The sequence below is a fragment of the Drosophila miranda genome, assembly GCF_003369915.1.
Source record: "Drosophila miranda strain MSH22 chromosome Y unlocalized genomic scaffold, D.miranda_PacBio2.1 Contig_Y1_pilon, whole genome shotgun sequence".
Lineage (NCBI taxonomy): Eukaryota > Metazoa > Arthropoda > Insecta > Diptera > Drosophilidae > Drosophila > Drosophila miranda.
The window spans coordinates 16,204,815-16,220,268 of record NW_022881603.1 but is presented as its reverse complement, the minus strand read 5'-3'; the positions used below and the strand labels follow the sequence as shown (position 1 = coordinate 16,220,268).

Genomic DNA, 15,454 nt, shown 5'->3' with positions numbered 1-15,454 from the left:
CGATACCAGAGATCAAGTGCGACGCTGGCCAGGAAATGGCAGCCAACATTGCGGCATTTTCCAGCCGAAATTTCATTGTTGTTTTTGGCAAATGCTTAATGTCAACTCTGAACTTAAGTGCGGACTTTGGAGGCGGATGGTGCCTGAGGCCACTAGCAACGCCTCCCTAATGAAAAGCTTACTTAGCGGCATTTTTAGTTACTTATTCATGGTGCTCTTGGCTCAGTTTTGATTAAGACAGAAACGATAGCGTTCCTTTTGAGGTAATCGTTTGTCCATCCCCACACCCCGCACACTTGTTGTTAGGGGATCGCCCGGATGCCATGGAATTTACTGTCAGGCGTCGGTGGCGACCCTTTTGGGGGAACGTTAACAAAATCCTGAGTTGTTTGATCGAATTCCAGTTCCCCATTTTGTTTCGTCTGTCAGCGAGAGAGAGAGAGAGAAATTCGCCTCGAATCCTAGTTAAAATTGTCTTTATCACACCATACATATATTTTATATAGAATTCAAACAGAATGGACGACCAGGCGAGAGGCTCGATGAATAATTCGGTCGTCATACGGCCCCGTCTCATCTACGGCCTCCGATCGGATGTGATTGGCAACATCCACTTCAACCTGAACAAGGAGGTCATCTATCCGGTGGAGGGTGTTCTGGCATTCCACGACTATGTCCTGAACAAGCAGAGATTCCTCAGGTGAGTTCTCAGGGTTATCCTGTGTGTTAGTCCGACACTAATCATGCGACTTCCCATCCTGCAGATTCCCTGAGGACACGCGTCCCGAGATAATAGCTATGAGCTCTCATCGCAAGCTGCTGGCCGTTCTGGAGCGTCATGTGAAGAAGTATGAGCACATCCTCTAAGACTTTTCTTACTCTTTAAGGGATTTCTTTCCGCCTCTCCATCAACAGTGGCCGCTTTATATCCATCTACGAGCTGTCCACCCTGAAGAAGCGCCGGCACTTGGAGCTACCCAGCAATCATCGCAATGCGGATATCAAGCAGATGATCTTTACCTATGACTCGCGAGCAGTGACCATACTGACTCGGCCGCCGGATGAGCACATGATCATCCTGGTCCTGGACAAGACGAGCACCGTGATCGAGGGCCGGGCCACAGTTCTGGGTTCCCACAGCGGGGCCGAGTGCATAGCTGGCAATCCAAGCGACTGCAGCTTCCTGGCAGTGGGCGGAGACCGGACCCTACTCCTGATGAGCAAGTCGGAGAGGGGATTCACCATCAGCAACAACCTGACCCTACAGGGTCACTTCGATGGCCTTCCTGTCGCTGGACCTGTTGATGGTGGGCACCGCCAATGATCAGCTAATTCTCGTCGAGAACGGCGAGCAGAAGCTGGCGCAGAAGGCCAGCGAGGCGGACACCGTAGACCTCATGATGGACCAGGAGATCTTCGATCGAGATCGCGAGGCGCAGGATCAACGCTTCCAGTTGCCCACCCAGGCAGTCGTGCCGCACGACCAAAGGGTTCTCTGCATGACCGCCTTCCGCAAGGGCTTCGCCTACATCATGTTCAACCGGGCATTCGTCTTTGAGCGCGTCTCCAAGTTTAAGTTCGAGCGGAAGACCATCCTCACCGTTCCCACCACACTCTATGCTGAGCCCATGTACCAGATCACCAATCTGGCCATCGATCACAAGCAGGAGACGGTGATCGTAACCACCACCCATGTGGGCATCCTTATCGTTCCGGAGACGCTCAAGACCAAGCAATTGAAGTTCGAGCCCCTTGGCGTGCTCATCCACACGGGAGAGGTCATCGCCGTGTCCGTTTGCGCATGGAAAACAATCATCATGACAGCCTGTAAGTAGCAACTCATAAAGAAAACTCGTACGCGATCCATGTCTGTCTGTAACCCTCATTGAACCCTCTTATATTACACTTATATGCGAATTATAGCTTTCGTAATTGTTTGATTCTTTACTCAGCAAGGGATCAGACCATTCGAATCTGGAACTACGAGACGGCTAAGGTGGAGCTGGTGCGCAAGTTTCAGGTGGATGTCAACATTGTGGAGCTCAATTCCACGGGCCTGATTGCAGCCATTGGCTTCTCGGATCAGCTGCGCATCACCCAGATTTTCATGGATGATCTTAATGTGAGTGGGAACTCTGATGATCTGATGTGATCATGAGCAAAATCTACAATCTCTGTCCTATCGCAGATTGTGAAAACCTACAACTTCCCGCATTGCAACGATGTTCGATACTCCAATCTTGGTCACTTGATGGCTGCCGCCTATGACAATATAGCAATCACGTCTGTGTACAATCTGGAGGTGCTGATCAATTTGAAGGGCCACAACGGAACAGTGTTGTCCGTGGCCTGGACCCGGACGGACAAGTACCTCATCTCGGGCGGAGCGGAGGGTGCCATCTACCAGTGGGACCTGGAGACGGGATCGCGATTGCTGGAGATCGTGCAGAAGGGCACCGAGTATGTGACGGTCTCGTGCAGCTTCCACGATCCGCTGACGATCTACGCGGGCACCAACTTTGGCACCATCCGCGAGTTCCAGAACTCAGAACTGGTGCGGGAGATCACGATTCCGTCCAGGACCAAGGGCTACGTGTCGGACCTTTGTCTGGCCCGGTCCGATATGATCATGTTCGTCGCCGATCACGAGGGTAATCTATTCAACATGCAGCTACCCTTCTTGGTGGCGGGGGGTGGCACCTTCACCAACTTCCGGTTCTTCGATGGGCCGGTCAACAAGCTGAGGTTCTCCTACGATGGCACCCTGCTCCTGGCCATTTCCAAGAAGGGCACCCTTTCGATCTGGTCCATGGACAACATAGACGGCAAGGTGCTCGCCATAGACCAGGACCTATTGAAGAGCCAGGAGGTGTTGATACCGCGCAGTCAGCTCAACGACAAGATCGAGCAAATTGCCAACTTGGAGCTGCGTCTCAAGCAGCAGGCGGAGGAGTTCCAATATCAGCTGAGCCAGAACGAGATCTTCGATGGCCAGCAGCTGCAGGAGGTGCATCGCAGCTACTGTTCGGCGCTGGAGGAGCTCAAGGAGCTGAACAACGAGATTGAGGCGAGGCACACCGAGGAGATGAACCACATAACCTACCAGATCAACTCCATACGGGAGGAGCACCGCCTCCAGCTGGACACCCTGGCCAACCGGTACTCGGAGCGCATGCTCATCGAGTACCAGAAGTTCACCAATTTGCGCGAGAACATGCTGGAGCTCCGCGAGAGCTACGAGGACAAGCTGAAGAACTCTACGGGCACGCTGCAGGACACGGTGGAAGCCCTCGTGAACAATTACAAGCAGCAGTTGAACGAGCGCAAGGGCCTCATCCGGGACCTGATGGAGGAGATGCAGGACAAGAAGGCCGAATTTATCGAGTACTGCCACGAGGTGGAGGTGGAGAACGACCGGAACATGGTGGCCACACAAACCGAGTACGAGAACAAGCTGACCACCGAGCGGAACGAGACGCAGATGTGGCGCGGCAAAGCGGGTGTGTTGCAGAAGAAGTTCGAGGCGCAGAGCAAGGAGATCGACAATCTGCTGGAGGAAGTGGAGACCCTCAAGGATGAGCACTACAAGTCGCAGCGCTGCATCCAAAAGCAGATAAACAATATCGATGATCTGCAGAAGGACATCGCCGATCGGGACTATGCCATCAACGGCAAGGAGAAGCGCATCCAGGATCTGCTGCACAAGAACCAGGAACTGGATAAGTACAAGCAGGTGCTGGGCCACAAGATAGCCGAGCTTAAGGCCCAAATCGAGCCGCGCGAGTTCCAGATCAACGACAAGCGCAAGCACATTCTCGAAATGGAGGGCGAACTGGAGGGTCTCAACCAGAACAACATCCAGCTGGAGCTTCAGCTGAAGGAGATGCGCGACAAGTACCTCAGCAACGTGGCGGAGCTGCATACGGAGCGGCACAGGGCCAAGGCGTCTCGCGAGTGCCTGCACGCCATCTGCACGGACATCTACTATGTGGCCGGAGAGGTCAATTCGGCCGAGGGTCTCAAGAAGGCCGTCAAAACGCTGTTCCAGAAGCATGCCAGCGACGACGAGCTGAAGCGCTTCGTCAGCCTGGATGCCGAGGTGCGGGATGAGTTCATGCGGCAGCGCAAGCAGATTGAAAACGTTCTGGCGCGCTACAAGGCGGTGGCGGAGGACAAGTCGGTGCAGAAGAAATACGACAAACTGTTCAAGGAGAACATTGTGCTCGTCGAGGAGATTGAGAAGCTGCGGGAGACCAACAACAGTCTACGCAGCTGCGTCAAGGAGGACATGCGCAGGTCAAAGAAGTCCGTTTTAATTCATGTTGACTAAATTATGTGCGGTTCCTGTGCATTATAGATTCTAGAAAAATATGTATTTCACATTGGACTTATAGAAGTATTTAGCTGCTGGCTATACAAACATACATATATGTATACAAAATGGCATTAGTTTCGATTGAAATTAGATCTAGGCCTCCACAAGGACCTTCTTCGTCTTACTGCTGATCGCTTTGGTCTCTGCTTTCTCCTCTGCTGCCGCCTCGTCGTCTGGTGGCAGCACCTCGGTGTGCACTTCCGGCAACTGGACGCCGTCTTCTTCGGCATCGAGGGCGTCCAATTCGGCCAGGACATCCTCTTCGTCTTGCGGCGTCAGTGCGTCCGTCAGAATAGCGTCTATCTCCTGCTGCTTCTCAATACCCTCTCTGGTCTCGTCCATGATCCTTTCCACTTCGTTTATGTCCAGCATTTCGTGCACCTTCTTCAGGGCGGCATTGCCCTGCTTCAAGCCATCCAGCACCCTCATCTCCACCTGGGCGAACTCCAGGTCGGCTGCCAGTTTTTCCAGATTATCCAGCTGCATGTCCGCGATCGTCAGCATACTTTCCTGGTATTTCTTCTTGCGCAGCAACAGCTTGGCCCGGCTGAAAGAATACTCAAATTTGCTCTAAACTAACATCGTCTGGGCGTTATGTGAGCCATACTCTTTCCGGCCCTGCTGTATGCACTTCTTGGCGAGGAGCCTGTCATTTTCCAGCTGCAGCTCAATGCGCTTCTGGTACTGTTTGAGACGGTCCCGTTGCTGCTTCAGTTGCTGGGCATAGGAAGAGTGGAGTGGGTTAGTGCAGGGGTCAGGAAACTCTGGAGGAATAGCGACTTACCAGGACAGCCTTGTCGTGGTCGGTTATCTGACTGGGGGCCGTCTTTTTGCTACTTTTCGCAAAAAAGGCTCCCATGACTAACACTTATTGTTATTTGTTGTTGTTACCGATAACAGCCCGTGCTTAACCCTCTTAACACCCCTCTATTTAAACAGGTGAACAACTTGAGTTAAACCGCGGAAAATAATATTTTTAAATTCTTCCTTCTATCTTTCACCTGAACTGCGCTAAATTTCTTCAAGATTCACAATATTCGTGCAGTGTAATCTAATACCCACTGATCCATGTTCGGAACTCATATTCCTTGTTTTTGATATTCGGTTGAATATTACTAGATAAATGGGACCCTCAGCGCTGAATAAATAATTATATCCGATTTTTTAATCAATTTTCTACAAGGGCTGATAATTTGAAGTTGTCCCCTTTATTTGATTGTTTATAAAATTTGGTTTAAAGAAAGGTCAACAAAACGTATTTTTTACATGGTAACTAGACATTTTCTACATATCAACAACATATGTATTTATGGACAATGTCCATGTAACAATTTAAATTTCATGTTAAATGTTAAAACTCTATTTTCCAAGCAGATTTGGAAAACATCATTTTGTCTCAAATAGGGCCACAGACGTGTGTCATAACTCATGATATGTGCCTTTAGAACTAAACTTAAACTATAGCGCAAACCCATTACCATTAGCAAATTCCACCCAACAACAAATAGCCATAATTAAATCTTACTGTTAATTATTCCGTTTTATTCACACTTGCGCGCAAACCATTTTCAAATTGTAAAAATATCTCTAATCCAAATTGAAAACCAGACAGAAGAGTTTAACGGTACGACTTCTGGTAACGAGCACGGGCTCCTGGACCACCGAATTTCTTGGGCTCGCAACGGCGTGGATCGCCGACCAGCAGGGTTCTGTCGTATTGCACCAGAATGTCTTTGATCTCCTTCTTTGAGGCCTCATCGACATCTGTAATAGAAGGAAAGAAATTCAAAAATTAATCATCTATGATCACCAATCAGCTCTCCAACAATTTGTTGCTCGAATCAAGTGTCGATGAAGCCTCAAGTAGCAATGGTCAGAACTGGCCAGTGCTCTCCTTGATTGCGACATTCACTTGTTCTCCCTTGCTCAAGTCATTCACTGGAAAAGGCAGTTACTTGCAACAAAAATCTGGTAGAAGGGGAACAGGAATCTTTGAATACGAATTGTTTCTGATGCATCACCCAATCTGCATATCAAATAAAATGCCAACTTGGTTGGTATATGCTCATAATGTGATTTGATCTAGCCCTTATTAAATCATTTGCAGAAGAGTATAAAGTCTCTTAAACAAAAACTTTTTAAGGGCAAAATCTGTTAGGCTGGCAGGATTCCACAATTTTGATGTAGATGAAGCCTCAAATAGCATTGGTCAAATTCGGCCGATTGCTCTTTTTGATTGCGACATGCAGTTGTTCTCCCTTTCTCAAGTCTTTCGTTAGAAATGGCATTAACTTCCAACAAAAATCTGCCTTAATATCAAATGTTTTTGATGCATCACACAATCTGCATATCACATATTACCAGCTTGGTTGTTATATGCTCATAATGTATGTTAGTCTGGCCTGCATTGAATCATTTGAAAAAGAGTTAAAGTTCTCTCAAACAAAAACCTATTAAGGCCACCATTTTTGTGTTGATCTAAGAGTTTTGTTACTTACACTTCTGGTAGAAGGCAACTAGGGCCTTGGAAATAGCTTGACGGATGGCATAGATCTGGGCGACATGACCACCACCGTTGACGCGCACACGGATGTCCACACCGGCGAATTTCTCCTGCAAAACGTTAGAAGTAAATATATCAATGTTGGCCTTGAAAGGTGTCAAAACGTCAAAATGTTGCTCTAATTTAATCAGAAACATTTTTATACCCGATACTCAAAATGAGTATTGGGGTATATTAGATTTGTGGTGAAAATGGATGTGTGTAACGTCCAGAAGGAATCGTTTCCGACCCCATAAAGTATATATATTCTTGATCAGCATCAATAGCCGAGTCGATTGAGCCATGTCTGTCTGTCCGTCCCTATTAGCGCCTAGTGCTCAAAGACTATAAGAGCTAGAGCAACGATGTTTTGTATCCAGACTTCTGTGATATGTCACTGCTACAAAAATATTTCAAAACTTCGCCCCGCCCACTTCCGCCCCCACAAAAGACGAAAATCTGTGGCATCCACAATTTTAAAGATATGAGAAAAACAAAAACGTAGAATTGTAGAGAATGACCATATCTTTAAGACTGCGGAATCTGAATTGGATCGTATTATTATTATAGCCAGCATCAAGAAAACAATTTCATTTTTTCTCGCCCTGTCTCTCTCTAACACACACGTAGCATAGCCGGCTTTGCTTAGAGTAAAACATTAGCGCCTAGATCTCAGAGACTATAAAAGCTAGACCAACCAAATTTGGTATCCACACTCCTAATATATCGGACCGAGACGAGTTTGTTTCAAAATTTCGCCACACCCCCTTCCGCCCCCGCAAAGGATGAAAATCTGGGGATATTCACAAATCTCAGAGACTATTAAGGCTAGAGTAACCAAATTTGGTATCCGCACTCCTGTTAGATCTCACTATAAAACGTATTTCTCAAAATTTCGCCCCACCCCCTTCCGCCTACACAAAGGACGAAAATCTGTTGCATGCACAATATTGCAGATTCGAGAAAACTAAAAACGCAGAATCATAGATAATGATCATATCTATCAGATTGCTGAATCTGGATCAGATCAGATCATTTTTATAGCCAAAAGGAACAAATCAATTTGCACTGGCTACGCAGCGCGTGACGTCACGCTCAGACTGATTTTCTGTCTCTCTCGCACGCACTCTTTGTCGTGTCGTTTAATATTAGCGGCGTCTGTCGGAGGAGAGCCATACTGACTTAGTATCGGGTATAACTGTAGAGTTGCGGTGTCCGTAGCAACTCACAACGTTCCCCCTCGTTTTCTATTCTCATTGGGCTTCAAGTTCGGGATAAATGCTATCATCATATCAATGTCGTGTTCAGAGCAACAACCAAAGACGGTGAGGGAGTACATACCTTGCCGAGCAACAAGAGAGGCTCCTGCAGTTTGTACTGCAGAACTTTGGGCTCAATCTGCTCCAGAGGGCGTCCGTTCACTTTCAGGAGACCACTGCCACGCTTGCAATATGCGACAGCGGTGGCGGTTTTCTGCAATAATCCAATAATTAGTGTCCGTTTACAATGTTTTGCACTGGAGAAGCTTCACACCAAATCAAAATCATCGCACACCCAAACATAACCTCAGCACCGAAGCGGCGGTCGGCAGAGCGCGTCGACTGGGCGATTTGACGCGCTTTTCTGTGCGACACGTGCGAAAATTTCGTTTGATTTGAATGCTTTATGGCACCCACACCTTGCGTCCGAAGACTTGAACTGCCTGCACGGGTTCTCTGCGCTGCAAAATAAGAACATTTGCATTACTTTAGTTGATATTCCACACAAAATTCGGCCTTTTTCACAAGCACAAATACCTTTTGCTGCATTTTGATCCGCGAGTTTGGTAGAAAAGAGCGGAAGTTCGTTTGACAGTTGGTGTGCCCAGATTTGTCGGGATTTATCGATAAAATATACCGAAATATACCGTCTCCTTTTAAAAATATACCGTAAATATACTGACGAATTCAAGTTGTATCGTACATATTCCTCGTTTTTGATATTCCGTCGAATATTCCTAGATAGATAGAAGCCTCAGCCCTGTCCACATAATTTTTAAACTGTTTTAAAACGTTATTAACAAAGACCTATTCACAGATATCTCTGTATCTGTATCTGTATATATCTCGATCTTAATACCTATTCTTGGTCTCTTTAAGAGGACAATAAGCTGAAAAATATCGTTGAAATAGCTTTAAAATAGAAACTGACCAGATTCTGCATAAATCGGCGCCTTAGATGACAAACATTTTCTGAATTCTATAATATCCTTTTCCCTAGGGTATGCAAGAAACATGCTGATCGTTTTCTCGGCACATGAGTCTGGCCCATACAAAGTAAATGTTGCCAGCAAAATATTACGTAAGAAAACGTAAGTGAGTAGGGACATTGTGGCGAGGAAAAATTTCTCCACGAAGAGAGTGGGATATCCTCTCAAAAAAAAGAGCAAATCCATACCATTTTGACCTCAAAAAATACGGAAAAGTCTTAAAAATACACTGCTCAGCTGTCATTGGAAAAAAAACTGTTCCAGTCCCACCTGAACGATAGGTGGCCAGGGCTGAGGACGACGCGCCATCTAGCGGAAGTCCAGGGAGGCTCGTTGGTGTAAGGGGAAATCGGGGGGAGCTGGAGCCGTTACTGGGGATATAAGGAAGAGAATAGGATTAGTTATATGTATTAGTAAGGGAAAAAGGGATAAATAGGAGTGAAAATATTAGAAAACGTGGATTGGATTATGGAAATCGTGGAGCGTGGACGGAGTAACGTCGAAATTTGATATTTTATGCTTAAAACAGAAAGTTTGAAGTGAGTACAGAAAAAGCGGGCGATAAAATACGTTGTAATGCAGAAAATTTTACTAACAGCCGGCAAGGAATATAGCCACCAGAACCGGGCCAGAAGGTTTCCTGCAGAGGAACACTGGAGTTCGAGAAAGTCGACTGCAGAGAAGAAGACTGTCCAACGTGAACCTGAGTGAGTTCGTTCCAGTTGCGCGTGGGTGAGCCAAGTAGCGCTGGACGTGTGAAGGGGGAGGGTGAAAGAGGACGATTTAGCTGCCAGGGCGATTCTAGCCACACCACACGATCGTTGCATCGCCTTCAAGTGCGTGCAACACCAATATGGTCAGAACGAACACTTTTGTTGGCCAAAATTAATAACTCCCGAACGGAACAAGATTTTTTCATTTAGTTTTTTGTATTGGATATATAATCAATAAGTAGTGGAGTTAAGAAAAAAATGGGTGTGGCACCGCCCCTTTTTTTAATAATGCATATTTAAATTATTAGTTATAGTGAAAAAAAGTATTAAGCATATTTTATTTAAGAAAACGGCGTTGCACGCCTAAACAAAATTTTGATTTAAATAAAAATAAATTCGTTTAAAGGTTAACGCCTCGTTAGGTGAGATATGTGCCGGCTTTCCGACTGGGTCCTGTACAGCCTTACGAACTTAGTTAGCATTCTCTGGGCATAAAGATAATAGTAGTGAAATAAAGGCTTGTGGCCAATCCACATATTTTCGTTCAAACATCTTTGAATTTTACTTGCATTTGTTCCGGTATGTTGCCAAGCGATAACAAATTTTCTTGCTGGTATCTTTAAAAGCTTTATTAATTTCATATGATATGTCGACTTAAGATCCGTTTTCAATTAATTGATAATTTTACCCTTCTCTGAATTCCATACGGCATTTTCTGCATTTTCGAATTTGAGGTTATGCTCTATTAATGCAAATTCTAAGAATTGTGGTGAAAAGTGGCATTTCTTACTTTATACATTCCAAAAAGAATTTATTATTATTAACATTATTATTATTTTGTCCTTTATTTAGTATTTAATATTAGAGTAAGCCGTTTAACGTAAAATCTTGGCCATTGAACTAAATATGTAAAAACACCAACACCTTTCACGAACCTAAATCTGCGATCAGCTGTTCAGTGCCAGAAGATTAACCCTTAGCGGGTGACGCGGGGGTCCCATCAGTCCACCGTATTTGGTCGAGCGATTTGTGGAAAAATATTGTTTATTGTTTATGTCCCGGGGACCCTTAACAAGAGCTCTTGGTAGGTTAAGTCTCCGTAGGGGCCCGAGATAAATTAACTCCCGTAAAACTGGATCCACTCATCTACACATATTCCATTACGTATGGGTGAGGGTATCCCTGTTGGTTGAAAGAAATTTCAGCAGTTATTTCCTTGTTTGCCTTTGTGTCGAACGTTTTGGTGTTTCTTAGTGGTTAGTGATAATTTTGAGTATAGCTATTTATTAATGAGGAAGATGAAATTGTCAATCTATAATTATTAAAGCTTGGATATATATTGAAGCATGATGCATTAAATTTAAAATAGAGGGAGGACGCGTGGCGTAAGCCATGGATTAGGCCAGCCGTTACCGTTCCAGCAGAGGGTGGCCAAAATGAACGTTGTGTTTGGTCACAGGTAGGGCGGGCGCGCGAAGTGATAACACCCAAGCTTCACCCACTTGATAGCCGTCTGTTTATGAGTTACTTTGTCTTTAGGCTGTTGTTAGTTTTGATGTCCCGAGAAGTAGTATGTCTCCTTTTTTGTCTACATTTGGTGGGCAGGGGAAACTACCCAGCCCTGGGGTCGACAGCTAGCCGGCATTGCCCTCTGGGAAACAAGCTAAGTGTAACAAATGGCGCCAAATTTATTTTCGAATTCGCATGCATCTGGACTGACGCAGGTTCGGGTGGTATTACAACAAATGTCACTCGGGCTGGTAAAAGCAGATGCGGGGAATGAAAAAAAATAATAAATTTAGTGGAGAAGACGACTGATCTCCAGATTGTTGACGGCATGATATTCAAGCGCATGCGCTTTGAACGATTGGATGATCAACTGGAGGGCGCCGTCTGGAAATTGTGGGTTCCGAGTTCGCTGACGGCCGCGTTGATAGACAAAGCACATTCGGAAGAGAAGACAGCGCACGGAGGAATCGCGAAAACCTTGCACTTATTGCGTAGGCAGTTTAACTGGCCGAACATGGCGATAGAGGTGCGGGATTATATCCGACGGTGCACCGTGTGCAAGGAGTCGAAAGCGCCGAATTATCGGATGCAGTTCGGGATGGGGCAAGAAGTGGTCACTGAGCGCCCGTTCCAAAAACTTTATATTGATTTTTTGGGCAAATATCCGCGGTCAAAGAACGGTCAGGCGTGGATATTTATTGTAGTTGACCAGTTCTCTAAGTTCACATTCCTAAAGACCATGACCAAGGCCACAGCAAAGGAAGTTGTAAGATTCCTCGTTCACGAGGTGTTTTACAAGTTTGGAGTGCCGGAGATGATTCACTCGGACAATGGGGCTCAGTTCGTCTCGAAAACTTTTAAGGAGATGACCGATGCATTCGGAGTCACTCATATGAGGACGCCAGTGTATTCTCCGCAGAGTAACGCAGCCGAACGCGTGAATCGCACAGTACTCAGCGCGATTTGGGCGTATCTGGAAGACGATCACCGGGACTGGGATGTGCATCTGCCGGAGATAGAACTGGCTATTAGGAACTCGGTTCACGAGGCGACAGGCGTAGCACCATTCTTTGCAGTTTTACGCGAGGCCGGGACAAGAGGTACTCCGCCGAAATTTTGTCCTTAGTGACTTCGGAAAAGGCTTTAATGCCAAGTTCGCGCGCAAATTCATCCGATGCCGGGTAGTGAAGCCAGTAGGAGAGAACGCGTATGCTCTGGAGGACCTTAACGGCCGTCCCATAGGAGTGTACCACGCCAAAGACCTGAGAATGTAGTGAGGTGTGGGTATGGCCTACGTTGGGCGCGGCAGAAGAATGCAGGGCACGCCGGCGTGTGCCCAATAACGTTCCGGAATCCGGTGGGCATGCCCACGCGTATGTTGTCCCTACTGGGACTGACGACATACTCGACATAACCTCGAAATTTGAAATTTTGTGCTTAAAACAGAAAGTTTGAAGTGAGTACAGAAAAAGCGGGCGATAAAATACGTTGTAATGCAGAAAATTTTACTCACAGCCGGCAAGGAATATAGCCACCAGAACCGGGCCGGAAGGTTTCCTGGAGAGGAACACTGGAGTTCGAGAAAGTCGACTGCAGAGAAGAAGACTGTCCAACGTGAACCTGAGTGAGTTCGTTCCAGTTGCGCGTGTGTGAGCCAAGTAGCGCTGGACGTGTGAAGGGGGAGGGTGAAAGAGGACTATTTAGCTGCCAGGGCGATTCTAGCCACACCGCACGATCGTTGCATCGCCTTCCAGTGCGTGCCACACGTTTGGTGTCATTCACCACGTAAAAACCCCGAAACCCTATTCACACACACACACGCGCACACGTATACACGGACCTATATAAATTTAGGGCTGACCGGCCACGGCCAGCGATCGCCCGCGTCGTTTGAACTTAAAGGAAAAAAAAACATAATCCGCACTCCAAACACCGTTCCACATTAAATGTTATTTTGTTCCGTGTGTTGTCCTTTATTCAGTATTTAGTATTAGCTTAAACCGTTTAACGTAAAATCTTAGCAATTGAAAAAAATATGTAAAAACACCAACACCTTTCACGAACCTAAATCTGCGATCAGCTGTTCGGTTCCAGAAGATTAACCCTTAGTGGGTGACGCGGGGATCCCATCAGTCCACCGTATTTGGTCGAGTGATTTGTGGAAAAATATTGTTTATTGTTTATGTCCCGGGGACCCTTAACAAGAGCTCTTGGTAGGTTAAGTCTCCGTAGGGGCCCGAGTTAAATTAACTCCCGTAAAACTGGATCCACTCATCTACACATATTCCATTACGTATGGGTGAGGGTATCCCTGTTGATTGAACGAAATTTCAGCAGTTATTTCCTTGTTTGCCTTTGTGTCGAACGTTTTGGTGTTTCTTTTTGGTTAGTGATAATTTTGAGTATAGCTATTTATTAATGAGAAAGATGAAATTGTCAATTTATAATTATTAAAGCTTGGATATATACTGAAGCATGATGCAGTAAATTTAAAATAGAGGGAGGGCGCGTGGCGCCATGGATTAGGCCAGCCGTTACCGTTCTAGCAGAGGGTGGCCAAAATGAACGTTGTGTTTGGTCACAGGTAGGGCGGGCGCGCGAAGTGATAACACCCAAGCTTCACCCACTTGATAGCCGTCTGTTTATGAGTTACTTTGTCTTTAGGTTGTTGTTAGTTTTGATGTCCCGAGAAGTAGTATGTCTCCTTTTTTGTCTACATTTGGTGGGCAAGGGGAACTACCCAGCCCTGGGGTCGACAGCTAGCCGGCATTGCCCTCTGGGAAACAAGCTAAGTGTAACAAATGGCGCCAAATTTATTTTCGAATTCGCATGCATCTGGACTGACGCAGGTTCGGGTGGTATTACAACAAATGTCACTCGGGCTGGTAAAAGCAGATGCGGGGAATGAAAAAAAATAATAAATTTAGTGGAGAAGACGACTGATCTCCAGATTGTTGACGGCATGATATTCAAGCGCATGCGCTTTGAACGATTGGATGATCAACTGCAGGGCGCCGTCTGGAAATTGTGGGTTCCGAGTTCGCTGACGGCCGCGTTGATAGACAAAGCACATTCGGAAGAGAAGACAGCGCACGGAGGAATCGCGAAAACCTTGCACTTATTGTGTAGGCAGTTTTACTGGCCGAACATGGCGATAGAGGTTCGGGATTATATCGGACGGTGCACCGTGTGCAAGGAGTCGAAAGCGCCGAATTATCGGATGCAGGTCGGGATGGGGCAAGAAGTAGTCACTGAGCGCCCGTTCCAAAAACTTTATATTGATTTTTTGGGCAAATATCCGCGGTCAAAGAACGGTCAGGCGTGGATATTTATTGTAGTTGACCAGTTCTCTAAGTTCACATTCCTAAAGACCATGACCAAGGCCACAGCAAAGGAAGTTGTAAGATTCCTCGTTCACGAGGTGTTTTACAAGTTTGGAGTGCCGGAGATGATTCACTCGGACAATGGGGCTCAGTTCGTCTCGAAAACTTTTAAGGAGATGACCGATGCATTCGGAGTCACTCATATGAGGACGCCAGTGTATTCTCCGCAGAGTAACGCAGCCGAACGCGTGAATCGCACAGCGTGAATCAGCGCGATTCGGGCGCATCTGGAAGACGATCACCGGGACTGGGATGTGCATCTGCCGGAGATAGAACTGGCTATTAGGAACTCGGTTCACGAGGCGACAGGCGTAACACCATTCTTTGCAGTTTTACGCGAGGCCGGGACAAGAGGTATTCCGCCGAAATTTTGTCCTTAGTGACTTCGGAAAAGGCTTTAATGCCAAGTTCGCGCGCAAATTCATCCGATGCCGGGTAGTGAAGCCAGTAGGAGAGAACGCGTATGCTCTGGAGGACCTTAACGGCCGTCCCATAGGAGTGTACCACGCCAAAGACCTGAGAATGTAGTGAGGTGTGGGTGTGGCCTACGTTGGGCGCGGCAGAAGAATGCAGGGCACGCCGGCGGGTGCTCAATAACGTTCCGGAATCCGGTGGGCATGCCCACGCGTATGTTGTCCCTACTGGGACTGACGACATACTCGTGGTGGTGTTCCAGTCCCACCT

General features: G+C 46.6%; 3 protein-coding genes across 3 annotated transcripts; 1 reads left to right on the top strand and 2 right to left on the bottom strand.

Annotated features, from left to right (window-relative positions):
* The first annotated feature begins 346 nt into the window (after window positions 1-346).
* Window positions 347-4,356, top strand: LOC108160685 (cilia- and flagella-associated protein 57). Its single transcript, XM_017294838.2, is given in 6 exon segments — window positions 347-700; window positions 765-848; window positions 916-1,257; window positions 1,259-1,827; window positions 1,953-2,122; window positions 2,189-4,356. Coding segments are annotated over 6 exon segments (3,489 nt in total). The 5' UTR covers window positions 347-518; the 3' UTR covers window positions 4,331-4,356.
* LOC108160686 (charged multivesicular body protein 6-A) lies at window positions 4,348-5,282 on the bottom strand. Its single transcript, XM_017294839.2, has 3 exons — window positions 5,160-5,282; window positions 4,983-5,092; window positions 4,348-4,922 (listed from the first exon to the last, which is right to left on the bottom strand). Exons 1-3 carry the CDS (start codon window positions 5,232-5,234, stop codon window positions 4,469-4,471), a joined length of 639 nt encoding a protein of 212 aa, XP_017150328.2. The 5' UTR covers window positions 5,235-5,282; the 3' UTR covers window positions 4,348-4,468.
* A 619-nt stretch (window positions 5,283-5,901) lies between these two features.
* LOC117190750 (40S ribosomal protein S16) lies at window positions 5,902-8,814 on the bottom strand. Its single transcript, XM_033395812.1, has 5 exons — window positions 8,714-8,814; window positions 8,596-8,637; window positions 8,259-8,390; window positions 6,874-6,988; window positions 5,902-6,139 (listed from the first exon to the last, which is right to left on the bottom strand). Exons 1-5 carry the CDS (start codon window positions 8,723-8,725, stop codon window positions 5,994-5,996), a joined length of 447 nt encoding a protein of 148 aa, XP_033251703.1. The 5' UTR covers window positions 8,726-8,814; the 3' UTR covers window positions 5,902-5,993.
* Window positions 8,815-15,454: the final 6,640 nt, after the last annotated feature.

Bases quoted from the DNA above. Each gene is read 5' to 3' on its own strand.
- LOC117190750 (XM_033395812.1), bottom strand. The intron at 8,391-8,595 runs GTGTGGGTGCCA...GGATTATTGCAG, and splicing joins TTCAAGTCTTCGGACGCAAG to AAAACCGCCACCGCTGTCGC. The intron at 6,140-6,873 runs GTAAGTAACAAA...CTTCTATTACAG, and splicing joins AGTTGCCTTCTACCAGAAGT to ATGTCGATGAGGCCTCAAAG.
- LOC108160686 (XM_017294839.2), bottom strand. From the start codon at position 5,234: ATGGGAGCCTTTTTTGCGAAAAGTAGCAAAAAGACGGCCCCCAGTCAG. The intron at 5,093-5,159 runs GTAAGTCGCTAT...TCCTATGCCCAG, and splicing joins ACCACGACAAGGCTGTCCTG to CAACTGAAGCAGCAACGGGA. The intron at 4,923-4,982 runs GTATGGCTCACA...GTATTCTTTCAG, and splicing joins ATACAGCAGGGCCGGAAAGA to CCGGGCCAAGCTGTTGCTGC.